The 26,971-nt window shown below is 49.3% G+C and overlaps 1 protein-coding gene and 1 long non-coding RNA gene across 26 annotated transcripts in view; both read right to left on the bottom strand.

Annotated features, from left to right (window-relative positions):
* KDM7A (lysine demethylase 7A) overlaps positions 1–15,743 on the bottom strand; it is a 61,608-nt gene extending 45,865 nt beyond the window's left edge. For both annotated transcript variants that reach the window (XM_068663314.1, XM_068663322.1), the window contains exon 1: positions 15,553–15,743. In XM_068663314.1, coding sequence (XP_068519415.1) covers positions 15,553–15,689 — 137 coding nt within the window. In that variant the 5' untranslated portion in view covers positions 15,690–15,743. The remainder of the gene's footprint in view (positions 1–15,552) is intronic.
* Positions 15,744–17,039: 1,296 nt separating this feature from the next.
* Positions 17,040–26,971, bottom strand: part of LOC137845778 (uncharacterized) — a 15,023-nt gene continuing 5,091 nt past the window's right edge. The window contains exons 1-6 of one of the 24 annotated variants that reach the window (XR_011090293.1): positions 25,928–26,965; positions 24,311–24,977; positions 22,473–22,628; positions 18,985–22,317; positions 18,697–18,807; positions 17,040–18,015 (exon numbers count right to left, since the gene is read on the bottom strand). This is a non-coding gene — a long non-coding RNA (uncharacterized lncRNA). Of the gene's footprint in view, positions 22,318–22,472; positions 22,629–23,316; positions 23,378–24,310; positions 24,978–25,923; positions 26,966–26,971 lie in introns of those variants that run through there. The other 23 variants (XR_011090294.1, XR_011090291.1, XR_011090278.1 and 20 more) reach the window with 23 other exon arrangements.

Genomic DNA, 26,971 nt, shown 5'->3' with positions numbered 1-26,971 from the left:
AGTGGCAAGCGTCCTATACAGAGTGAAGGATACACACATTACCTGGTTCAAGAGGGAGGGCATTGGAAGGGGGAGAATAAAGACAGAAGTTAGCTGATTTATTTTCATCCTTACTCCCTATACGCTGACTACAAAGGTTTCTAGATCTTTAAGAAAATTTTTCCATGCGTTATTTTTACCTCCCCATCAAGGCACCAAAACATAGAAAGCGTACGCCTCCCCCCACTAAGATGTTCCTAGTAAAAACCCTGACAGGTAACTGCATCTTACTTACACAATCTGCCTAATTCCAATCCCTAACCAAGTTTATGCTGTTCTGACTGCAATTAAAAATGGATAAGAAAAAAAAATTACTTTAAAATATTTTTTTTGCTTGGTTGTAACACTTTCAAACCATGAAGCTTAAAGCAGAACCAACAAGGAGTAACACTCTTCTTACTATGGGGGAAAGAAACAACCACAGAACAAAATCTTCAACCCATTTAAAGGAGCTGCCATAGGTAACTGAGTGTCTGGTGCATGGTTATGGTGTACCTGAGAACAAACTGCTACCCAAAACTGCCACCAATATTTCCCCAACAGGAAAAAAAAAAGGAAGAAATAGGCTAGGTTCTACTACAGAGGTAGCAAGAGGGTGAAAAAGGGATGCCAGTATACAAATTAATTAAACCTCCAACCATTCTGGAATAAATCAGCTATGACAACTGTAATACAGTAAGTGAAGGCCACCTCTTTTCCTGAATGAAAACACCCACAGTGAAATTGAAGTGAGATTTTTCTTTGTTATATATTGTCTACGCACATGTGCTTGCCTCAACTTTCACTGGTGTTATTTTCATTTCTCCTCCTCCATGCCAAGTTTCACAGACTAATTCTGTCTCTGCCTTAATGAATCACTGCAGATGATGCAGTTTAAGGAGTGCTGGAGTCCCAGTTCCTTTGGCCATAGCCAATACAATCCCGTCCTGGTTACAGCACAGAGTTTGTAGCAGGTTTGTTTTCCTGGCAGGTAGCAAGGTGCTTTTGTGCACTGAACACACAAGCCAACTATTTGGTTCTAAGGAGAGGGCATTGGAAGAGAATGAAAAGTGAGAAGTCAACTGAATCAAAAGCAGCCTTTGAAGAGAAACTGAGGCTCTACCCACAGTGACAAACAAATTCCAAGAAGCAGTGACATGATACAGCTTGCACTGATCTAGCAGCTGGCAGCCACTGGAAGAGGCGAGCTCCCCATTCGCTCCCAACCAAGCACTCATTCCCTTTCTCAGCCGTAGCCCCAGCACTAGCCTGGCTACAAAGCACCTTGTTTTCACTTGCCTATCTGACAGAAACTACCCTAACCAGTTCAGTTCCCTGTTTACCAGGTCACCCCACAGCACAGACAGCTATCAGAGCCAGCCTGTGAAAGGGAGCCGGACTGTGTAATCCAGAGAGGGCTGCAAGAAGCAGGACGGCCCCATCTTGCAGCAGCAATCACTAAACTGGTCAGGGCTATGGGGTAACCCTACCCTCATCATGCACTGATGCTTGTAACCAGCAGGGGTTAATGGATTGCCAACAGCTTACACAATCAGGTTGCAGGGAGAGATGTTCTTCTGAAACAGACCTGAAAAACAACCTAGAATTTAACTGTATGATCTGCTCAGCACAGAAAATAAGATGTTATCACAGATGTGTGTGTTGGCACTGGACGCCAAGTGAAGCAAGCTTTTTTAGATAGCATAGCATTTATGGTCTTACTCTGACTGCCTTTAGATATCCTGATCCATCTTTAAAGTATTTAGTTTCATCAGTTCCTTGAGACCACATGGCTGTAGATCCAGGTGCAAGAACGGCTGAGGCAGGTACCAGGCAGAGCCATGATTTTTAGGCAGAGCCATGATTTTTATGCCACTGTCCATGTTGTTTGCCTACAGAACTGTCTTTGCAGTAACTCCAACAGATCAATTTGAAAGCCACATTTCTAAGCCACAGGATGGCTCTCCATGAAGAACAAGATCAGAGAGAAGAACTTTCAGACTGTTTCCCACCTCGTAGTTTGATAGAAACATGATGAGCATTCTGAAATGTGTAGACACCTGCCTGCTTTTAATACCAGCAATGTCACTTGACACCAGGTTGTTGGGAGACAGGACTTGATGGCTTTTGTTTGTTTGTGTGAATGCACATGTTTTGTTTGGCTGGGCTTTTTGTTGTTGCTGTTCTGGCTGTGGGGTTTGTTTGTTTGTTTTAAGCTACTCACTTAACAATACTCACACACTCAGCAGTTCTTGAATTCCAAAATTACACACACACAGCCTTAGAAAAAAACATTTAATTTCATGTTCTTGTGTAACAAACAAATCTCTTCGGCATTAGGGCCAAATAACTCAGGTGATCTACACCACATATTAAAAGCAGTTCTTGATTCACTTGGCAATCTTGTTGGTATCTTCAGCAGTTCCATTTCCTTCTCAACAGCTTGAAGCCTTGACTGCTCCTCACCAGCGAAGGGCCTGGTCTGCAGCCTCCTGCAGAGCGCTGCCTGGTAATTCCGCTTGCCTAATAGAGACGAGCTGTTTAGAAAGATCAGGTTGCCTAATAGAGACAAGCTGTTTAGAAAGATGATGCACGCACGACAAGTACTATCAGTACTCTGTTCCTTCATGCCAGGCAGTCTGTACATCTTTCAACATTGTGAGTAACGCTGTCAGTAGATACCATCGGACCTGTCCCAAGCCCAGTCACAATAAAAGCTGTGAAGGTGAACAGGAAGAAAACCCACAATGGCTTCTTCGCCTGAAGGGACTGATCAGGAAGCTAACAACTGTTTTTTTAACCTGTGCACCTGTGTTAGGAAATGTCAGGCATGATTTGAGAACACAGCTTTCAGCTAACAACAGGTCAGTATCCTTTCCTATCCCCCTGCTCTAGCACCAGTAACCAGCGTTCGCACAACCTCTAAGACTGCACTGCTGCAAATCCTTTATTCCTGGGTTACTTACTGTGGGGCTATTTATACAGACTGCAGCGACAGCAAGTTTGTTCAGGCTGCTTTACGCACCTTTTAATTGGTGCCTTGAACTGAACACACTGGATCACCTCACTGCTTTAAAAGTTTCTGAATCAGATGGGTTTTAAAGGCTTCCTAACACTCACCAGAACACTCAGAGGCTCTGCAGCTGTACCTAACATTAATTTATTTCCTTCAGAATTGTAATCATTAAATATTTTTCCTCCCTTAAGAAAAAAATGGAAATTCAAAGATATTCTTATACTCTTCTGCCTCCCAGTTATGTAATTCCCCCTCCAGTCAACAATCTTCTTATGCCCTTGCTAAGAACTTACTTTTTCCCTTGATCAAGCTTTTTAGTAAGCAGAATAATTTCTGCATTTTCTAACCACAACACAGAATAACGCACGATGGCTTCCAAAGCTTTGAAATACCTTACTTTTATACGGCAAATAAACTTGCAGTCAATAGCAAGCAGAGACAGACGCTTCATTTTTGAAGAAATCCGAGAGCAAACTGGCTCATCATTGCTGCTCACCATCCTCATTTCAAACGCAGATGGAGTAGTTGATTACATTAACTTCTATTTAAGCTATGCTACAAGCAAACTGTTTCAGATACACAGATAATGAGTTTAAATATCAGATGTTATGTTGGCTGGCTGGCAGAGCAGTAAGTAGAATAAGCTCCTTCAATCAACTGGATAATGCCCATAATTTAGAGATCTTTATTGGATTTTCAGCTGCTTATAGAGGTCCAGAGGAACATACCAGCAGAACTGCATCCCTGTAGTCCATGACATATCAATAACTTGCTTCTACACATCACTCTATCTATAGTAATCTAACTGTTCAATCCTCCTCAGATGGAATTAATGAAGCACAGTTATTTTCAGACCACATGGAAACTTCAAATAGCACAGAACAAAGCTAAGTAGAGTTTGGGGGTTGAGTTACATCAGCGCTAAGGTTTAATTTTATCTGTATCAATTATTTTTATTCTGGTTACAATTTAACACGCTGATTTTAATCTCAAACTCTAACCAGTTCAGATCCAGGTTACTGAAAGCAGCTCTGCTCTTTCATGAGCTATCTAAAGTCATCTATATTACTTGCAAAGGTACAATTCCCCATCTTTTATTCTAGATTGCGTACACAAACACTTTTAGAAGTAATCTTTATATCACAGTCTATGCAACTCAGCTCCACAACTTTTGGAAAGGAAAGAAGATATTATCTATATATTACTCTGGCATATGTATATGTAGCTCTTCTGTCTTCTTTTTCCTCATAGCGGGCACAACACAGTTAACATGTGAACAAGGGTACACACAGGAAAATAGAAAGCAAGAATCAGAGGATCTACTGAAAGAGGCCCCCTGAAAGCAAGTACATTTTCTATTCCTGTAAAAATTACCGGGATCATCAAGGTTCACATATTGTGGGGGGAAAAAAAATAAAGTTAATTCTTCAGGACAAAAATTCTAGCTCAAGTTTTGCTTAGTTGCTTCTATGAGTGAAGACAGGAAGCCTGCCAAAGAGCAACACGTCCATATTGACACGTTTTGGGTGTCAATATGACAAGCAGTGATTATATGAAAATGTTTTGATATAAGTCTTTGCAACTCAAGAGTGAAAGTATGCATCACGGGTCTCGCGCTTTGTCTGCGAGGGAAATCTGCACCAGTACACGCCGTAGGCTGACGGGCTGGAACACAGCTCTGCGAGAGGAGCTTGTGGCTGTGGTAAACAGCAAGAGGTCCTTGACCCAGCAACACAGCCTCAAGGCAAAGAAGGCTGAGTGTTCTGGGCTGTTTGAGGCAAAGCAGTGGAGGGAGGTGATCCTCTCCTCTGCTCAGCGCTGGTGAGGCTACGCCAGGGCACTGGGACCAGTGCTGGGCTCCCAGTACAAGAGGGACAAAAACTCACTTGAACAAGTCCAGCTACTGACCCTGTTTGGGCAGGGGGGAAGGATAGATGAACTCAAAGTTATCCCTCCCAACCCCAACAGTTTGGGGATTCTGTGGAAATTTTGCTAAATCCCAAATAAATACAGAAAATTTGGTCTACCACTATGCTTATAAAGCTGGTTTATGCTGAAAATAAGACCAGCAGAAGTCTGTTGCTCCACAGTAATTGTTAGCAGTGGATTAGTTAAGACAGCAGGCAGGACAGGATCCAGCCTTGGAATACAGGGGTAAGGAGCAGATATTTTCAAATCCAGAACAGAGATGAATGAGGGGAATATTGCAAGAAGAGAGAAAAAGGATATGCCTGAGTAAGGGCATTATTGCAATATTCAAATACAGATGTAGGCCCTACAGATGTAGATCCCTGAGGACTACCTAAATTCAGACGGACAGCTGACCACAGAGGTACCTAAGTTCACCTCACACTTCACCATTCAACCTGGAAATTCCAGAGAATTTGAGGTGTGTGACCACACTTCCACAGGACTGGGCACTAAAATAAATAGTTATATCCTGGGGTTGAGGAAGGGAGGAGTTATTTTGTTTTTCAAGTGAGGTGGCAGCAAAGCTCATTCGGGTTGTTAGAGCTCAAACCCACACACCTCAGGGGAATGCTCATCTCCAGGCTACTTTTTATTAAAGAGACATCTTATCTGCCCCACTTACAGCCTCTTACTCTGCAGGAAAGCATCTGAGAATTATGGGCCCAGCAAAGAATGTAGCATAACCCAAACAACCTGGCTAGGGCGCTCAGACATAGCCGAGATTATCTTCAGCCCTGGTCCCTGCCCCTGTCATCATACAGGGAGCACTCATTGCAGTGCAACCTTTTGTGGGTCCTAAAACATAGTAATGCTTGTCATTAGTCTTCTGATTTAACATTGCTTCCTACATGAACAGGAGGGCCCACCCCTGACTAGGCACGCACCTGTCAGGGGAGCAGAAGTGTCCATTTCCCTAAGGATTTCAGGAATTGGTGAGAATGACTTGGAATCTGCCTAAAACCTGACCCATACCTGGCAGCCTTTTGGAGTAGCGCTAACACCTAACGGTGCTTTTCTGGTTTGAAGGTGGCAGTAATAGTTTCCTTGTCTTTCCTACCTTCACTAAGATAACCCAGAAGATCCAAAAACACTTTTCTTGACTCATTAACAACAACCAGTAAATGCTTCACATGAGGAAAGAACTCAATCCTTCACCACCATTTCCTAGCTAAGGGACTGGAGGTCAACCGTCTCCAAAGAGCATTAATCTAGTCCACTCATACACTGACTGCAAAATATTAAGCCATTTTCTCACAATTCAATTACATAAAGCAAGTTTATTTATCAGTTTGTATTACACACCACTATCAACCTCAAAAATGCTAAGAAAAAACAATCAAGCTACTTGAAGAGTGACAACTCTCCAACTTGGCACAATAATGAGGAGTATATCAATACAAATACATCCATAGTCAATTTTCCCTAAAAAGAAAGTTCTTACTTTTAGCAGCAATTCAAACCTTAAGAGTTGCATAAAGAACCTCAAACTGCGTTTCTATCTTCAAAAAACACAAGGTTTAAAATTAGACACGGTGAAGCCAATTCAGAAGCTTCTGGAGAAAGATACAGAAAGTTGTATTTCAAATTAACATTGAATATCGCTTATTTTCTGTACACCTTGTGGCAGCTTCCATCAAATCAAAAACTCAATTACAAGTCTGCATCAGCAAGCCTACTGGCTGCAACAGAACATCTCCCACAAATACCTTCACAGAAATGGTCATCACACAATAATGATTATCTGACCATACTCAAAAGCTAATTTTTTCCATACGTTTTACGACTTTTTCATGATTTTGCCTTCTTTCTTTGCCCTCCTCCAACATAATATCACTGCGCAAGACTATCAAAGACAAGATGGAATTAGATGCAGTGCTACCCTATGAAAAAAATACAGATTTGGCAGGACTCAGCAAATTTCACAGCCAATCAAGTCAGAGACATGCATTGACAAGTGCTAGAAAAAGAAAACTGTCACAAGGGTACTGCTGTGCCATAAACAAACAGAACTGTAGAGTTAACCCATAGCTGTTCCTTAATATAAGGAAACAAGTTCTGGAAAAACTACTTGCATATGAGGCATGCATTTACCTGTGTAAGCAGCAGATAACTACCCCACATGAACATGTGGGGCAGTGGCACCAGCAGTGGTAACTTCCTTTTGCCAATATACAAGATTTCAATTTCTCTTACAGTAAGGGGCCTGTTCAGCGTCTAGTAACAGAACCAGCCAGCTGGAAGTAAAGAGTTTTTACACTTGTACAAAGTGGAGGGTTTGAGCTTTCTTCTTTAGCCATTAAAGTTATTTCCACATGCAAGTAAGGGCCAGGAAAGCGAACGCAGTATGTTTTCATTTTGCAATGCTAGCTGAGATGCCAATTCCAAATGACAAAATTAGAGTTTAACCTTTACTAGTAAGATGTAAAAGCAAAAGGTAATGTTTGCAGAACTACTTGAGAGTTATTTCTTTGCTTCAGAAAATTCTGCTCTAGACAGATGATGGTCCTAACTCTATTTCATACCTAAATCCTTTGTGGAAGTCCAGTCCATGATGCTTCAAGCACAAGCTGTGTGACCACACAAAGTAGGAGCTGCAGCTCAGGCATTTGGTTTCACTCCGTTAAATAAGAATAAGGCACTCACTTTTCAGTAAGGATGCCAGCCCCATCACTCAATACCAACAACTAAACAAGCCACTCTTCTTCCTTAGCAAGAATAAGAAGAGCAGTCTAAGCTACTTCTCTGGAGTTCCTTACAAGATATTGGAGCAGCACATTGCACCAAAGCGTTAAGAGATTCACAGCGATGTCCCCTGAGGAACCAGCAGCTGACACAGGAGAGCTCAGCATCAGAGGCAGCAAGCTGCTGCTCACTTTCACTGCACATTGACGTATCCTCAGTGCAGACAAACACTGCGCTTGGAACTCAGTTTGATATTTAACAGACTACATGCATACAACATTTTTAGTAACGTGCTTTTGGTCCTTTCTTAAACAAGCAACAGAGCACAGAGAAACGCCTGGACAGCTCATTCAGGCTTGAGACCGTGGCCTGCCAATACGACACACCATCATGAAATAAAAAGGGAAAGAAAGCTCTGTCCTCAGAGGCAGACTGGCGACACTTGCCTGGGCACACTGTCACATCACTGTGACCATCCTTCTGGTATTGTTCCTAAACTGCCCGGTACAGCTCACAGGTCTGCCCGCGGTACTCCTGAAGGGCACGTGGTAGGTTCTGCAGCGCCCACTGCACCTCTGCTTGCTCCACACTGAGTTTTGTAAGTCAACTGGATGATGTTATTATCTAGCAAAATGATTGGAATATTTTTGTTACTGAAACAAAACTAGAAATCTGTATCACTGGCAAGCCACCAAGTCTTACAAGCAGCTTTGGATAATAAGACACAGCAATTTCTCTGGCTGCTTTTCATTTACACAATTTGGCCTTTGTTTATACGTCCTCATACACCAGCATCCCAAAAGGAAAACGTCAGTCTATTCAGAAAATACCTGCTGAAAACTGGTAAGAATGACAGATCAGATCAATCCTACATCCTGAATACCAAAGACTTCATTTCTCAGAATGTCACCTTTCCTTACACTCGTCTTCATGATGAGTGCTTTAAGAGCTTTTAAGTGAATAAAGCATTCATGTAAATGGAAGAAATATGATTAAATTTATGAAATTAATTTGCCAAGCTACCTGCAATCGCAGCTGATGGTTTCAAATGAAAATAAATATACTTTATACCACAATGTATTAAAAATTTAGAGCAGTCATCCTCACTCCAGTTAGCTTTTAAGATGGAATGATGTGGAGGAGGGTTTTTTTTGTTGTTTTTTAAAGCTTTCTTGCTTTTGTAACAAACATCAGCATTTATGGCTGCCTGAGCAGCAGTGAACTCAGTATTTTCAAAAAGAAAAGACCAATTTTAAAGTCTACTTTAGTTAATGCTGAAGTAATGGAGAAAACAGTATTAAATATTAATTCCATTCAAAAGCAGAACTGACCCGAGGAGATGTAACTAGCCACATAAATCCACATTACCACCATACAGCAGGCATCTGAAGACTATTCATACTCCACAGACTGTTAGTTCCACGTATTTGTGAGCTAATGTTACAATGCATTAGAAAGGACTGACATGAGCAATAGCCTAGCCATTCTAAAAGCTGTGTGTTTCACTAAAATCTCTCCCCTACGTTGCCAATAAAGCAATAGCAATGTTTTTAAATGAATTCTCATACTCAGGCAATGAAAATACAGGATTATTTTTCGATGTCTGAAGCACATACATTGTACCTGTGAAAGTCTTTGCTGATTACTCAGAGTTGTTTTGAGACGACGGTATTTGATTTCAAAATTATGTAGGGCAAGTATAAATATTTATATTAAGAGCATGAGTTCATCTTCATCTTGTGCAAACTGTCATGTAAACAGAGCAGAGACACTGCATCACATGATCTTTCAGAAGATATAGAAAGTGCACACAACACTGAACTGAGCATATGAAATCTGCTAACGAATATGGTAACTGTCCACGAAAAGCTAGAAACCACAAATGAAGAGTGAAAACAAAATTAACACGAGTTTGCCCACTGGCAGTTAACAGAATGAAACTCCACTGCAAGGCTTAACCCATTTTATTGCCATTTATTGACAGTATTGTCGTCTTAGGAGAGCTCAGCATTACAAATAGCTAGCAGATCATTTTGTTGTTGGGTTTTTGTTTGTTTTAAAGGAGTGTATTTCATATCTGCTAGGTGCTATAGTGCAGAGCAGATACAGACATCAGTGCACCAAGCAGTAGCCTACTACCCAGACTTCTCTTAACCCTGTAGTTTGTGGATATAAAAGTCACAAAACAGAGCCATTTGAAAACATTTTAATTCTTCCGTCAGGTGAAGCAAATATTAGATAAACCAGAAGGAAAGAAAGATACAGAAGTGCTACGTAAGCACCTGGAAATAACATATTTGTAACCGTAAGTTAACTAGTTATGAATTTGCTGTTAGCGAAACTACAGAAAAAATTTGCAGCATCTTCATTGACGTAATGAAGAACGGGTGAAGAGAAAAAAAACAGTATCAGTAAAACTGATAAAGATCAACCACAGCATTACAAGAAACAAAAGGCGCTGTTTAAATCACTAATGCTGAATCTTCATATTTTTTAAAAGTAACATTTACCAGGCACTAGAGCTATCAGCATCCTAACCAGTATTTAGAAGATCACAAAAATCTTGTCACATTCTAATTACATAAGCCCAATGATGTACTTGCTCCCTGTCTGTCTTAGAAATGTTAACTGGACAATGCCTTTTTTTTCTTGTTCTTCTCATGTTTATTATGCCAGAATGCATATTCTAAATCAGCTACTATGCTTTATTCCAGAACATCAAAAAAATATAATGAAAAAGGCAGATTACAGATCAAAAGGGAAGAAGTGTTAACTTTCAGAAGCACATACACTTCAAACAAAGCCAGTTTTGCAAGAAAACTGTAAAAGGAAAACCTCATACATATAATGCTAGATGTTATTACATAGTTTCAAAAATTGAAGAAATTTGAATATGTACTACTGTGTAGTGCTTATTATGGTGGAATACATCTACTTTAATATATATTAATAAGTCTTCCCACTTCACAGATGGGAACAGAGAGGGGGGGGAAATGGCGTACTCAAATTAAGACTATAAAAGGATTTGAAACAGACATTCAATTACACAAGTGCTAGTCTGGCATCTTTATTGCTGCTAGTTTCTTCTTGGTTTAACCAAAACTAGTCTGGCATCTTTATTACTACTAGCTTCCTCTCCATTTAGCCCAAACTGTTTCAGCTGTGGCACTGCTAGCACAGCCGAAGTCACCTGAAATCACTTAATTCTTTGGCGGAGGACACACAGCTCGTTGGGCCGGAGCTCAGGCCTCCACCTTCCCTCGAAGGAAACAAGGCCAAACCAAAGAAAAGCAAGATCAACAAATGTGTTGTTGTCCCCTGAGGTCTGAAACATTTCCCTAACGTGCTCCCAGTTTCCACAGGAAGAATTTAAGACTTACATATCATAAAAGGCAGAAAGCCAGCTCAATAGCCTCTGGTGCCAGATCAAAGCCCTGGTGACCAGACAGCGATTTGTTGATTCACTTCAGGCCCCTGAACGTACTGCAGCGCGTTTCATAATTAGTTAGTTCTCTGCGAACAGAAGGTCTGCACCAAAAGGCGTCTCTAACAGCCTCTCCTCACACCCTGCGTGTTTCTTTGCAGGGCATCACCACACCTCGCTCGCCCCATGTCCCCTCCAGTTGTGGCCTAAGCACTTCGCCCTCCCTGCAGGCCAGTGATGAGCGGGGTTTGGGCCGGGTACAGCAGGTTCAAGGCAGACCTGCACCTGCAGACATTGCTCCACAAAGCTGCGTGACCCTGAAGAGGGCCAGAAGGAAGAAAGCGAGGCGCTCCCCGTCTTTTCCCCCTGCTACCATCTCCTCCAGCACCGCAGTCCCAAGCGGTGCTTCGCAAGGCCCCGAGCCCTGCCCTCGCCCCGGGGGAGCCTGCTCAGCTCAGTAACCCAGCAAAACCCAGCAGAGGAATGCTTTCTGTGGGTTTCCTCAGCGGAGCTGGCTCACCAAACAATCACACGAGCACTGAACCAGCAAGAGAAACGACATGAGCACGTGGCCAGGAGCGGGCCAGCCTCTCCGAGCAGCAAAGGGTTGGTGAAGCCCATCGTGCACAACCTGGTGTGTAAAGCGCCAAAACAAAGAACCAATTCAGGCTAAGTAGTCACTATAGCATGTACATTTCCTTCTTTCTCCACAGAGAAAGAAAGCCTGCCTTCAGCATGCAGAGCAGTGCGTTAGGACAGGTACAGGGTGCCCTCTTCCCAGCTGCAAGAGGCTGAGGTCAGATTAAGGCACGATTGGGAAATGTTGTGTTTCTTCAGAGGCTGAAAGACAGCATGCTGAAGTCTATCAGGAAGTCTAGCATCAGAAAAAACTATGTCCTACATGAACTTTAATGTTATGTTTTGGGCTTTGCAGGTTTATTTTTCCATTAAAAAAAATGCAACAAGCCTCAAGGTATCTGCAATTGAAATAACCATCCTCGAAAGCGTATGAATCACTCTTCTTTTCAAGTGATGTTACTTAATGTTTTTTTAATAATGACAAAGCTGTTAAAAAAAAAAAAAAAAGCTCAATGGCAAAGTCCTACGTACCATCGATGAACTGCTCTAGGACAGGGGGAAAAGAGAAGTTCATTCTTTCAAGAAGGCTTCAGAGAGCACAGAATTAATCCTGAGAGCAAGGGCCATCGATTTAAAAATGATTACATATAAATGCAATCAATGGGGGTTTGTGTTGTAACAGAGCTACGTCCATACGTACGCTGCACACAGAGGAGGGCAGCGTTCCCTTCGCTGCCCTCTAACCTGCCCCAACACACGCTGCTCTCTGTAAACACGAGGAGTCAAAATAGACACAGCCATTGTGACCGCTAAGTTTCATTTACACAAAACACCAAAGATGCAACTGCACGTAACGCCGAGCAAAGGTGGGTGGGTTTCCTTTTGACCTCTCTCTGCAAGGGAGCACAACAACTTTGTTGATGCAATTACAAAATATTAGGAAAAGCTACCAGTTGTTGAAGAAAAGGGATGCTCCCCTTCTGTTTCCCTGTTGCTCCGCCTTTGAAGAATAAAACACTTCCTTAGTTAAAACAAAAACAACTGGTTTTGATGTAAAAAGTGACATGATAAAGGTTACAAGCATTTTAAAAGGCAAAGGCTGCTTGGGGAGTGAGATCACCGCAGCTGGCACTGAGAGGTGGGACGGAGCCTTACCCTACCTGCCACTGGGGCACGCTGGCAGCTCGGCGCAGGACAGCTCGTGAACAAAACACCACTGGAGCAGCGCCCCAGCAAGCCTCCCGGGGCACATGCGTGTCTGGATTCTCAGTTTGACAGCCTGGCTTCCCTCCGCTCCGTTACGGCTACGGCCAGCACAGCACCGGTGCAGTGTGACAAAGTAAACAGCCTCGCAAAGCCAGCTCCGCGATAATCTGCTTCGGAAGCATTACGGACACCACTGCGCGGTGCAGACAAAAACTGAATTGTATGCTTAAAGAAACTTCAGCTTGTTCAGGCTGGTCTTAAAGCTAGCCTACAAGAAGAAGTGACATCTATGCAATGCAGTTATAGCTAGTCAAACACGTGTCACAGACAGGAAAAAAAACAAAGGACAAAGACTTCAGTGCTGACAACAGGATTTCTGCAAACTCCAGACATGTTCTAATAATTAACTGTAAGTTACACACAGACAGACACACACAGCACATATATATTTTTAACCTTGCGCACACAATATATCACAATAAAAGACGCGAGTGAGAAAAGAAGGCAGGATGTGGTTAACCCAATAACTGTGGTAGAGCATCAAAAAAAAAAAAAAAAAAAAAGAAGGGAGACAGGGGCAGAAGGAGAAGGGTCATGCATTGTATTATTTGAAGACAAAGCCCAGAGCTCAAATAGGTGTGAAGAGCGACTGAAAAGACTGCAGAAAAAGTTGAGCACAAGATGACATAAAGGAGTTTTTCCGCTGCGTTTTATCCGGAGTATATTCCAGACAAGGTAGAAAGGGGGAGGCAGCTTAATGGGACATGTTCATTAAAAGAAGAAAAACAGGTAAATATGGAAATGGTCTGAAATCTAACGGGATGCGCCCCTCTAAAAGACGTGACAGTCTGTCACATCAAGTCTCTGGAGTCTCTTTCTCCCTGGCAAACCATCCAAGGGAGTGCTGAAGCCTACAACACAGGCAGACACACGTAATGCTCTTTTGTTCAGCAAAAGGTAATTACACAAGATTGTGGCCAGGTGCTAGGCCCACTTACAGAGCAACCATAACCCAGAGCATAGGTTCATAGCCTCCGAAGGCACATGGAGACGTTTGTTTTTACAGAACAACTTGCCAGAAGAAATAAAACACCTATTTGTTTACGCTGATTAATTTATTGACAACAGTAGTCCAAAAGAGTCATTGGAAGGCGGACAGCACAAGGAGAACACCCAGAAGAAGGATCCCGTGCCATGCAAAGGGCCTGGCACAGCTGTCGGCACAGAGCTGGTGCTGCCTGCTGTATGTTATTGCCACGGCGCTCCGTCTGCACGCAGGCAGGCAGCACGGTTTTGTAATCCAGTAACACGCACTGCATATCACGCCAGCGCACCTTAGCCAAGCACAGCTTTCCGCGTTTCTTAACAAAGTCACATCAATCCCCAGGCTGGGTAAACAAAGAAAAGAAAGAAACCGAGCGAGCGAGAAACCCCTTCCCCCAAAACTTCAGCCGTTTCGGACCAGGTTATTTTCCTTCACGAGCTACGTAAGTGACCTCAGATCGTGTCAGACGGAGGGAGGGGAGCTCCCAGGGCAGAGCACAGCTGGGAGCAGATACCCGTCTCCCACGATCCCGGCCCTTTGTCACGGGTCCGTGCGGCTCAACCCAGAGCCAGGCAGCCGGGGGGCTGCTGCCAGCTGCCCCTGGCACACGCGGGGCTGCCGGCGAGCGAGCAGCGCTCTACCAGCCGCATGACAGAGAGCACAGCGCCAGAGATGCTGTGGATCTCCGGGCAGATGATCCAGACTTTAAAGGGCTGCGGAGCCAGCGGGCTGACATGAGGCTGGGCAAAACAAGCCTTTCCTCCTGGTAACCACTTGGGAAGCAGCCTGCCCGTACCGCAGCAGTGTCAGGGCACAGGGCTGGTGTTCCCATTAAGCTGGTGTGCAAAGCGAGCGATCCCCAGCGCAGCCTCGCAGACTGACACACGTGTGGGGAAAGCTTTGCCAGGACACCCCGCGACCCCACAAGGCCGTCGGGACGCTGCCCCATCCCTGCCCCAGCAGCAGCCACCCCAACTTCTGACAAACTCACGCCAAGCCCCGTGAGGCAGAGCGGGTGCTGCGAACAACAGCCCCGGCCAGCCCAGCACAGCAGCAGCCCCAGCCCCAGCCCCAGCAGCCCCCTCATTAAAAATGTTAATGAGGAACTGTTTGGGGGCGGCACGGCGGCCGCGCTGCCCTTGTTGTTTCTGCGTTTTGTTGCTGTTTTTTTTTTTTTTTTTCCCAGCCGGTGCGGCTCTGTTTCCATCGCTCCCCGCACACAAAGGCCCCGTCCCCAGCACCCCCCCAGCACCCCCGCTCCGACCCGAGCCGCCGGGTGCCGGCAGGGGGCGGTGCGGGGGGGGGGCAGCGCCACGGGCCCGGGCAGCGCCGCGCCGCGCCCCGCGGGACGGGGGCGGACACGCGGGGCCGGGCGCCCCCCGCTCGCTGCCTTTGTTCCCCGGCGCCCCTTCGGCATCATCATCACCTTCCTCCCCCCCCCCCTTCCTCCTCCTCCTCCTCCTCCTCCTCCCGCACGTCAAACGCAGCCGAGCCCCGGCCATTGTCCGGCAGCGGGGGCACACGGGGACGGCGCGGCTGGGCTGTCCGTCTGTCCGCCCGTCCGTCTGTCCCCTCTGTCCCCCTGTCCGTCCCCCCGTCCCCCCGCCCTACCTGCCGTGGAACCAGTCCTTGCAGATGTCGCACTCGATCATGAAGCGGCTCACGTCGTAGGGCTCCCGGCACACGCAGTACACGGGGGTGGCGCTGGCGGTGGCGGTGGCAGCGGCCCCCACCGCCGCTCCGGCCATCTTTAAAGAACTCCCGGACTGGGGCTCCGCCGCCCCGCCCCGCCCCGCGCCCCCCGCCCCTCCCCTGCCCTCCCCTCCCCTCCCCGCCCTTCTCCTCCTCCTCCTCCTCCTCGCCCCCTCCCCTCGGAGGCGGTCACCGCACTGCGCATGCGCGCCTCCCCCCCCCCCACCAGATGAGCGGACGGAACCGAATGTGCGCTGTGAGGGGGGGGGGGGGGGGAGCAGCGCGTGCCGCCCCGCGCCCCGCCCTCCGGGGCACGTGCGCGCCCCCCCCACCACCCACCCCTCCCTCCCCTCCCCGGGCCGAGGGGGCGGGGCGGGGTGCCGCGAGGACACGGAGAGAAAGAGCGCGCCGCGCGCACCGCCCCCCCCTTACGTAACCGCGGCGGAAGCGGCCGAGCGGAGCCGAAGCCGCCCGAAGGCCCGAGCGGGCGGCCGGGCTCCCGCGCATGCGCAGTGCCGGCCGCGGGCGTCGAGGTCCCCGCAGCGTCCGTGTGGCGAGGGGAAGGGAAGGGGGCGTCCAACCGCCCCCCGCCGCCATTGTCACCACTGAGCCGTGTCCCGAAGCACCGCGTCCCGCCTCACCCCAAACACCCCCAGGGATGGTGACTCCACCACCTCCCTGGGCGACCCGTCCCAGTGCCTGGCTGCTTCCTGAGGAGAAATCTCCTCATGGCCAGCCTGAACCTCCCCTATCACACCTTGAGGCCATTCCCTCAGACCTGTCACTGGTTACCTGTGAGCAGAGGCCGACCCCCAGCCCCCCTCACCTTCCTGTCAGGCAGCCCTACAGAGCAATGAGGTCTGCCCTGAGCCTCCTCCAGACCAAACACCCCCAGCTCCCTCAGCCGCTCCTCACAGGCCTTGTGCTTCAGGCCCTGCACCAGCTCCGTAGCCCTTCTCTGGACACACTCCAGAGCCTCGGTGTGCTTCTTGTAGCGAGGGGCCCAATGCTGAGCACAGCACTCGAGGTGTGGCCTCACCAGAGCTGAGTACAGGGGGACGATCACCTCCCTGCTCCTGATCCCAGCCAGCATACCGCTGGCCTTCTTGGCCACCTGGGCACACTGCCGGCTCATGTTCATCAGCCAGCACCCCCAGATCCTTCCCTCTGCACAGCTTTCCAGCCACTCTGCCCCAAGCCTGTAGCGCTGCATGGGGTTGTTGTGGCCAAAGCGCAGGACCCAGCACTCAGCCATGCTAAACCTCACCCCACTGGCCTCTGCCCATCGACCCAGCCTGTCCAGGTCCCTCTGCAGGGCATTCCTGCCCTCCAGCAGATGAACACTTCCCCCAGCTTGCTGTCATCTGCAAACTTCCTGAGGGTATAATATGTACTGGGATATGCTCTTACGACAGACATTGTTTTCCTTTATTAATCTGATCCAAAAGCACATCGAGTTATTAATCTAATCCAAAAGGACATTAAGGAAAATACATATTAGTGGTAGGGCCTGAAAGCTCTTGCAGAAACATTTACAAGTAATAACAACATGACAACAACAGGGAGACAGCTGTTCACGTCAAAGTTGTGCAACAACACATCGGTGCTTGTAGCCATGCCACGGCCTGAAAACACACAGCTCCTGGCTCCTTGGTGTGCTGCTTCCTAGGCTGTCACGTGCTGGGTGTTATCTTGGAGCTGCAGTCACCAGCTGCAGTGGTAACTTTATCCAAATTGGCCATAAAAATGCACATGTGTTGTGTTTCAGGAGGTCTCCGCGAACGACAACCCCTCTAATCGCCTCGGTAAAGCACACCGCTGGGTATTCCTGTAAGAGCAGGGGGTGAGGCTGTGTGACTTGTGGGGAGGAGGCCTCCTTTTGCTCAGGGTTGGTCTGTCATTGCTCGATTTCACAAGGAAGTTTGCAGGTGACAAAGAAAAGGTTTGCCCAGTCGAGAGAGTGCAAAGAATGAGGAAGCAGGACGGGCTCAGCCCTCTGCAGGGACTTTCCCTGTACCAGCCTCGAGTACTGCAACAAACCCAGGTCTCTGTGAACAGAAGGAAGTTGCAGCCTCAGCCACGCACAGCAAAGCTCACCGGTTAACGAGCACTTTCTCTACGACCACAAACAACATCCTTTGGCTGTTGTGATTTCTCTCCAAGCAGGGTGTATCAGCGATCCTGCCCGCTGCAGGCTCCCTTTGAGCAGGTGGGGGGTACCTGCCTCATCTGTGGCAGGAATGTAGCTTGAGCCAGCTCCATCTCGCCCCCAGTCTGATCTGCTCTCCGTCAGCTGTTCTCTGTCCAAGGTTTCTTTCCAAGCACAAATACACTTGAATGGAGCACAGAAGAAGCTCAGAAAAGCAAAAGACCACACACTCGCTGTAAGAGAATTACAAAACCTCTTTTAATAAGCACTCCTCCCAGAAACCCGGACAGCCTCATGAAATGCAGTTTAGAAACAGAAATGGCAATGCCAACCTTGACTGTGTACAAAGGAGCAGGACCAAGTGCTTCAGCAGCACATGCTTTGCTTGACACAGTGCTGGCACCTGAGCAGACCTGAGCAGCCTGCAGCCTGCTCACCATCCCTCAGCAGCTCCAGCAAGCAGTTTCACCCTCCAAAGCAGCCCCCAAACATCTTCCCCCCGTCTTCTCCACCAGAACAGGCCCTGCCAAGCGCAGCCCCTGGCAAACCCAACTTTCTGGGATCAGGCAGTGTGATAGGAAGGGCTGAGAGCCTTGGATTATTGCTGGAAAATGTGAGCACTGCCCAGAGGGGATAAGAGGGAGTACCCCATTCTTTTACTCTGGGACAGGGCCGCGAAGGCACTTGGCTGACCAAATCGAGCAGCTTCCCACTAGGTACAGAGGAACGATGGTTGCACTTGAGCTAACATTTGGGGTGCGTTATTTCCGTGGGTGGGCAGTGCAGGCTGGAGAAAATGTCAAGAATGGGAAGCAGGGCTTAGGACTGAGGAACTAGGATGATAGGAAGATGAAACAGTGGCACTGCAGCACATCCTCCTGCACGCTTGTACCAAAGGCTTGTAATTAGCTTACAATCAGTGCTCGGGTATAGTTCACAGCTGTATGGGCTGTTACTGAGTCAGGATTGTAGCAGGGTTTGGGTCGTTACTGCAGCCAAAGGGATGGCCCACAAGCAACCAAGACCTGGAAGGAGCAGAAAAAGAAGTCAGATGTTAACAGGCAGTTTTTCAGAGTAACAAGAAAATAATCAGTTAAGTTGTTGGGAAAACACAAGGGTAAGAGGTAGTTTCCCCATCCTCGGACATTTTTTCAGTATATTTTTGTACGTTTTGCAAGAGCACTCTTGTTTTATTTATTTACTTATTATTTATTTCCACATCAAGGGGCTTCAGGCTGCCAAAAAGCAAAGCTCTGGAATAAAACGCGTTCCAGTTCTCCGCATGAAACTGCCCAGAGTCTACCCAGAATTGGCAGGACGATCTTTGCATCTGCAGAGAAAATACTGAGTCATGTCGTCAGCCCACACACGTCTAACAAAAATAAAAGCAGCCCAGCGATTCAAGATTCACCCCCTCACCACGCAAAGAAAGCACAAGTCATTCAGTCATGCCTCGTGCGTCGGAGACCTTTAGAAAACACCCGGCGCAGGGAACATTCGCCCCCGCGGCGCCCACGCGCCGCCTCAAACCGTCGGCAGCGTTTTCAACCCATTCACCACCCGGTCGCGGCGGCGCACAGTTTAGCATCCCCGGAGGAAGTTGCAAAGACTTTAAAGGTTTCTGTTGAAACGAAACACCGCTGCTGACGGTAAACACGCCGCAGAGCTTATGCGAGGGGTGCTGAAATGGTGTGACACGTTGTGCGCCGCGCGAGTCCAAGCAGGCAGGGAAGTGTCCCGTGCTTCCCTGCATAAGAGAAGTGGCAAACTTCAGGCTTGGTTTGTACAAGAAGTTTATGGGCTCTTTTCCTGCAGGAGGTAATCCTGAATGGGGACACAGTCTCCCCCTGCACTGGGCTCACAGGGGTGGCATGCAGCAGACTGGGAGGCATTTGCACACACATCAAGATTTGGGGAATTACCCAGGAAATCCTCCCCCTCCTTCCCCTTCCCACATCTGACATTGTAGCCTAGTGAGAAAAAGCAAGTCCCTGCTGTTCATCCGGCTGCTGAAAAGCTGCCTTCCCACTTTGGTGGTAAAAGCTGGTGGGAGCATTAGCAGCTGAGCTGGGAGCAGCCCTGCACAGTGCCGGTGTAGGGAAGTCACCGCACAGAGGCTGCGGGGTTGCACGAGTGCTGTGGCGCCAGCGGCGACTCTGGAGACGTGTCAGGGGCCCAAAGGCCACAGCTAATTTGTGTTTGCTTTCACACAGAGTGATCTTAATCGGCACAAAAAGCACCCAGTTGCGGTTTATGCGGGGAGCGCTGGAAGCCTGGACAAGTTTACAGAGCGGCTGGGGCAGAGCAGCCGTCTGGAGATAAGGGGTGGGGGAGCACCGAGTGGGGAAAGAAAGGCAAAACCTCCTCAGTCTGATTTCTCAGCATTTTCTTGATTGCTCAGGAAAGCTACATACTGCGTGGCAGAAGTCTAAAAGGCAACTTTACCAAAACACTATCATCACCTAAGTCCCAGTACCAGAAGGGAGGGGAGAGAGCTGCAATGGGCCTGAGGACGGGCTCATCCCGGAGGTGCTGGGTGCATCCCGAGGGCCTGGCCTGGTGTGCGGGTGGCTGTGCCCATCCCCGTGCCACCAGCCTGCACCAGCGCCGTGGCAGGAGCAGCAGGAGGGTAAATACACCTCAACGGCTCTCGATTTGTTTGCCTTGTAGCTCAGGTACGCTTACTGGAAACTCAGAGGTGCAGCGTGACGAGCAGGGAGTGCTGTTGCTGGAGAAAATCCTTCATTTCAGCCCTCCGCTGTTTGCTCACGGGGAGTAAATACTCCTTATCTGCTCTCGGTTCACCTCCATTCCTTGAAAGCTAAGATAAAAAAAAGGAAAACAATCACACGAGGACCTTTGTTTTGGAGAGCAATTTAGGTGTGTTTTCAGACGGCTGGTGCAGGATGGGACGAGCTGCACGTTAAGGATGGAAGGGAAAGCAGCCAGAGGAGCTCAGCTGTCGCTCTCCATGTGCAGCCATAAAGCCAGCCCCAGAGGCCACGTCCCCTCATGCAGCCCCTGCTGCTGCTGCAGACCCCAGGGGCATTCTCTGCCCAGACCCAGCAGCTCCCCGAGGAGCCCGGCCCCTCCGGTGCTGGGGGACGGGGAAGAGGGAGCCAGACGAGCGCGCAAACAATCCCGTTTGCACGGCAGAGCGTGCGACCGAGCTCTTTGTCACCGCTCCAGCCTGTGTGTTTTCCTTCCCCGGTGTTATCGCACACCCCCTTTCCGTACACGCCTTATCAAACCCCCTCTCAAAACCAGCCTTGTCGGGACAGGGGCTGATTTCTGCCAGGCTAATATCTGCCTGCCAGCTGCCTGTTTGTTTGGTTCAAAAATTACAGCCAGTCGTAAAATCGAAGTGCAGAACCTGCAGCTGCTGGTTAAAATCAAGCCCAGGGCTGCCGGAGCAGCACAGTGGCGCTCAGGACCAGGCAGACCAGGGCTCTCCCCGGCCAAATCCACAGCCCCAGCGCCCGAGGAGCCTCGTGCATCGAGCACCTGCCCCGCACGCCGCTCACCTGCCCATCTCCAGCTGGGGACAAAGGACACGGAGGAGCGGGGCGAGCGCCTGCCCGGGAAGGAGGCTGGAACAAAGCTGCCCGGACCGACAGGGCCAGGAGGCTCCCCCGTGCCTATTGTTTGGCCTCTTTTGTGCTCCCGAGCCGCGCAGATCCCAAACTGTGCCAACAACGGGGATGGTGGGAGCCGGATGGAAAGGGCTTTGTTAGGGGAAGCCCCTCAGTCCCCAGCTCCTGCTGTGCCCAAGGGACCCCCGCGCTGCCCCCGTGAGCGCCCCACGGCTCTCAGCGCCCCTGTCCTCCTGCAGGTCTGGGGACAGGCAGCAGGGTTTGGGCACAGGCACACTGAAGGGTCCCTGCAGGGGACGGGGCGGCGAGGAGGCAGGTGCATGCAGCAAGTAGAGGCCACCTCTCGGCTTTGTTTTGGGACAAGCAGCTTCTGGCGTTTTCTGGCTGCACGTTAAAGAGGAAGGCTCGATCCGAAGTCCAGCTTCTCTTCCTGCTTGTCATTCTATCGGGTATATTTAAAAGAAATTATAAAGTTATTTTTCGCCTCGTTCAGATACAAAGCTACAGAAACAACTGTAAAATCCCTATTAAAAAAATACAAAATTAAAAAAAAAAAAAACAAAAAAAAACAACGAAGGACTAAAAACCACGATGCCTAAACAGCATCACCTCCTTCCTTCAGGCTTTGCAGCTGGCCAAGAAGCTTCAGCAGACCTCACAGCACTGAGCTCAGGGGCCAGGAGGCTCCTGCTCATGTCCGAGCTGCAGACAGCAGCTCTGGGGCCCAGGGGCTGAGCTGGTGGGGTGGGCACAGGCGGGCTGGGGCGTAACAAGGAGCCACCCGTGGGCAAGCTGGGGTCTCTGCGGAGGCTGACACGGTTCCTGGAGGGCTCTGGGGTCAGCAGGTAACTCATTAACGCCGGCACTCACGCGAGCAAAGGTCAGCACGTGGTGGTTGCTCTTCTGGAACAGCCGACCTGCAAAGCTCACCTCGCGGGCTTTCTAGGAAGAAGAGAGACATGCAAAGAGAGCAGCCCCTACCCACTGCCCCGAGTGCCCCGCCGTGCACCCGAGCCACTAGACGCTGCCCTTGCCCACTTCCCTGTGCAAATACAATCCAGGGAAGGGAACTGAGCTCTGCTTCCACAGCCACTTACCAGAAGAAACAGAGCGTTTGGGCCATTACGGTAATTTGTTTTCCCTGCAGAGATGTACTGACAAAGGCCGTGCTGCTCAGCCACGCTGCGGTAGGGAGGGAGAAGGGCTTTACCGCAAAGGGGAACTTAGTCACTGGGAACCAGGCAGAGAGGATGCTGTGAAACAGATCAGGAAGCACTAATGAAAAGGTGGCGGCAGCCAGAGGCTTTGAAAGTTTTGATTTCTCCAAGAGAACGAACCACAGAAATGTTCTAACCAAAGAAGAAACAGCCTCCGAGCTCTCTCTCCTGGAAGGGAGGGCTTTGAAGGGCTGGAGAGGAGGGAATGCGCTTTTGGCCGGATTAATTTAGAAGGTGAAGGTGATTTTCCCCCGGGGAGTTCAACTGGCCACTTGCCTTTGCTCCTCTGTGGCTAACGAAGAGCGCCTGAAGCCCTCCTGCTTGCGGGAGGAGGGCAGGGTCAGCTCCCGGCCAGGACCACCCAGCACCGGGAATTGTCCAAGTGGTGGCTTCAGTGGAGGAACTAAATGCTCCTGGTTCCTTCTCCAGCCAGGCTGCTTCAGCTTTGCGTTTGTTTTTGCTATAACACCTTCTTATTTTAACTCGTAAAGCCCTCGCTGGAGTGCAGTGCCCTGCCCCCTGGTTACAGTTACTGAGGCTCTGCTGAGACCTCCTGCAAGCCTTCCAGATAGAGCCAGCCTGAATGCGGCAGCTCAAGGAGTGATAAAAACCCTTTAAACGTGACACGAGACAGAGCATGTGCTCGTGCAAATGGGGGAACTGAGAACCACCCCAAGGAACTTGGCCTCCCAAAGTGCAGAGAGGGAAGTGCAAAGCTCCTTACCTGGAAGGAATTGTGCAGGCTTGGGACAGGCTGGCCCAGCAGCTGCCCAGCTGAACAGGACCTGGGGTCACAGTGCTGCCAGATGTATGAATTAGCAGTGTGCTTTCCCTGCAAACCACACAAACATCACGGCAGGCAACCTTAGGGGCAGCGTGGCCAAAGAGAGGTGGATAATTCAGCACTGTGAGGCTGCAGCTGGAGCAGAGCTGCACGCTGGGGCAGTTCCACGTCTCTCTAAGAAGCCCTACCTCACCAGTGGGGGTACTTCAGGTGGTACGTCTCAGAAAGCAAGGCTCTCTCTTTTTTTAATAAAAAGCGACTTGACACAGGGAGTGAAGTTCTGAGCAGCCACCTTACACCCCAGCAGCTGCTACCCAAGCTGGGCCTGGCCGGGCTGCCGGTGCTGAAGCATGCAGACCCAAGGGGAACATCCCTCAACCAGGTATGGGGAGCTGCACACAGCCGTAACCCCGCTGATCTGGCTGCTGCTGGTGGATCTTTACCCTCTCCTGCTTCTCACCAGCACCCCGCAGAAGACAAGCCCTTGGAGGCCACAAAGTGCCTCCAGGTGACCTTCTGGCTCGGTGCGATCTGACAGCCAACTTACTAAACTTAATCCCCACGTGCTCTGTGGGGGTTTCTCACCACATTGCTGTCCTTCTACAGCCCGAGCAGGAGCGACTCGCAGCAGACCCCAGCCTCCGTCCGCAGCCTGGCATTGTGTGATTTCAAGCATTATATTCTGTACGAGCAGAATTATCGCCAAGGCTTCAGTGCACTGTTGGCCTTGTAAAACCTAAGTGTTTAGTATTTTATTTCTCTCTGCTTTGCGGTTTATGGCTCCCGTAAATCTGGGATGAGCTGTGGCAGAGGGAGAGAGCTGATCTGACCGCACGGAATGAGAAAATGGGCAGGAGAAGGGGCACGGACTGAGTGCTCATCCAGGGGGTCTCTGCTCCCTACCCGCAAGCCTCCCAAGGGGCAGGCTGCTCACCAGGATTGATGTTAACGTCACAACGATGCTTTCTTCTGTGGTGCTGAGCAGGAAGCTTATTTCTTCTGTGCCGCACATCTACAGAAAGCAAGAATCTCACTTCTCTCTGCCTCGCAGGACCGTGAGCAGCAGCACATTCACCACAGCCACAACCTGTTCCGTTGTTACAGGAATTACAGCTACAGCAGGGGACGGGGACGACAAGCACAGCACCAGCTTGCTTCCCTGTAAACAAACCCGTGCAGTTCAAGCCATCAGATCTGATCCAACACACTGCTGATCTAGAGGCCTTACCTTGTAGCAAGCAGAGGATGCTGTCACAAATAGAAGACCTTGGGAACTTTATGCTGGGACACCCGTGTCTGGCACTTCCAGTGAGCTCCCCAGGACACTTAGGGGTGCACCAAGGTGCTACAAAGGGTCCCAGCAAGCAGCTCAGCAGGAAAACCTCCGCTACATCTCTGTGCTTCCAGATTCTACTAAAGAAAAAAAAATCTCTCCTGCAATCAGCCTGCTCAGGGGCATGGGACCCACAGCCCTTCCTTCCCACTGCCCTTGCCCACCTCTCTCAGCTCCTTGAGCTCCAGATCCTCCAGGGCAGATCCTTTCTACACGAGCACATGCACGCTTCACACCTTGCTGAGCAGGCCACCGCCTTCACAGAGACCTTTAGGCACAAAAGACAAGTAATATATAATGTTCCTAGGGCGTATGTTGGATTGGGGCTTACACAGCTATTCACCAACAGTTTTATTGCTAGCTGCACTGCTCTATTCATCACTAAAATAAAAAAATAATAAATAGATAGATAGATAGATAGATAGATAGATAGATAACTAGATAACTAACTAACTAAATAAATAAATGGTCTTCCCCTACCATTGTACCCAAGACACACGGGTAGTTCATTTTATACATATTTTTATCCATGTTTAAGAGCACGTGAGAGTCCCAACCCATGCCATAACCTGCACGCAGGACTGTAGGGCAGGTAAAGGAGAAGGTGAATTGAACACAAAAACCCCACTGAAACTCATGGAGCTTCACACACGCTCTGGGATCACCCAGCAAATTGGGTTTTATCCCAATCAAGACTCAGAGACGGAGGTAAACATCATCAGCACTCACTCTGCCCTCCTCCAGGAACTACAGCCAGCTTGTGTTTGGACAGGACAGACAGACACAAGTCATAAACTGCTTTCAGTGCTGGAGACTGCACCTCCTTTCGGAGCAGAGGTTCCCTCCAGCCCTGCGCTTTTCCTCGCAGCAGGCACAGCGGGCACCTTGCCCTCTCCTGGCCACGAGCGGAGGTGAGGACAGGCCAGGGCTGAAGGCAATTAGAGCTGTGGGGAGAGCGGGGAGCAGGATGTCACTGCCAGAGCTGGAATTTGGCCTGGGCGCCATGGAGATGAAAGGCAGCAGATGTTGAAGGTGTACACGGAAGCACACGCACAGCACCTGACTGTAGACTTAAGGCCAATTAATACGACAAAAGAGAAAACTTGACGAGGAAGCTGGAGATCTACAAAATGAATAGGTGAAGCATGAAAAGGGGAGCCTCTCCATCCGCAACAACAACAACAACAAAAAGCAAGCAGCACAGCGTACAATACCTACAGAGCCCTGAATAAACTGGAGTTGGAACAGATGGAGGCAGAAAGAAACCGCGGCGCCGACGAGCTGGCCAACAAGTGAAAGGACCAACTCCGGGAAGGAGCTGCCCACAATGCGGGCAGAGGACAATCCTCGCCACCCCTTTTCGGAGGTGTTCAATATGCTTCGTACAGCTTAATTTAGGGCTCGCAGTCTGCAGCACTCTTGGATGCAAGATCCTAACAAACGGCCGGGAAAGCATATTCTGCTGAATAACAAAGCATGTGGCTCTAATTAAAAGATGCTGGGCACAACGTGCCGCAGACAGAAGCCTCCCGACGTCGCCTCGGAGGCGCGGGAGCAACCTTTATCTCTGGGCAGGGCTGGCCCCGCGGCGTGAGAGCGGCTGGGCACACAAACCTTCCCTTTGCATTTTATCTGATGGCCTGGGCTCTGCCTCAGCCAGGGCAGAGGCAAGAAGACGAGCCCTGAGACAAGCTGCTGGGCTGTGGAGCGGGGAGAGGTTAGCACAGAGTGATTAGGCATGGCGAGAGAAATTCCTGGCTACGAGGGTGCTTGAAATGCTAGCCACCAAGGAGGGAGGCAAGAGTCCCGGGGTGCCAGACGCTGGCTCTGCCACCCTGCTGCTCCAGGAAAGGCAGCACAGGGCCCCCAGGAGCGGAGGGCAGCAGCCCCAGGCTGTCGGGACACAGGTCTGCAGGCGCAGGGCCGCCCCGCCGCCCTATCTGTGGTGTAAATCCCAAAGGTAAACAAGTCCAGCGCTGCAGACAACATTTATCACCCGCCTGAAGGCAGGGCGGCGGGGGCTAAGCCCCCTGAGAGGCACCCCCAGCCTGGACGGGACAAGCTTTTCATGGCATGCGATCCCGCCTTGAAGCCCAGACCTCGCCGACTTCAAAGTGGGAGGCTTTCTGCTTGGCCCCTGGGAGCCTGCTTGGCTCCTTGAAGCACCAAGGGGACAGCAGCACCGGGTGCACGTAAAACAATGCTGTCTGGGGGGCGGCGAGCACAGGCACAGGCCATAAAACACCTCCCCTGTTTTTATCC

The sequence above is a fragment of the Anas acuta genome, chromosome 1, assembly GCF_963932015.1.
Source record: "Anas acuta chromosome 1, bAnaAcu1.1, whole genome shotgun sequence".
NCBI lineage: Eukaryota > Metazoa > Chordata > Aves > Anseriformes > Anatidae > Anas > Anas acuta.
The sequence above is the reverse complement of the archived record's forward strand: the minus strand, read 5'-3'. Positions and strand labels throughout refer to the sequence as shown.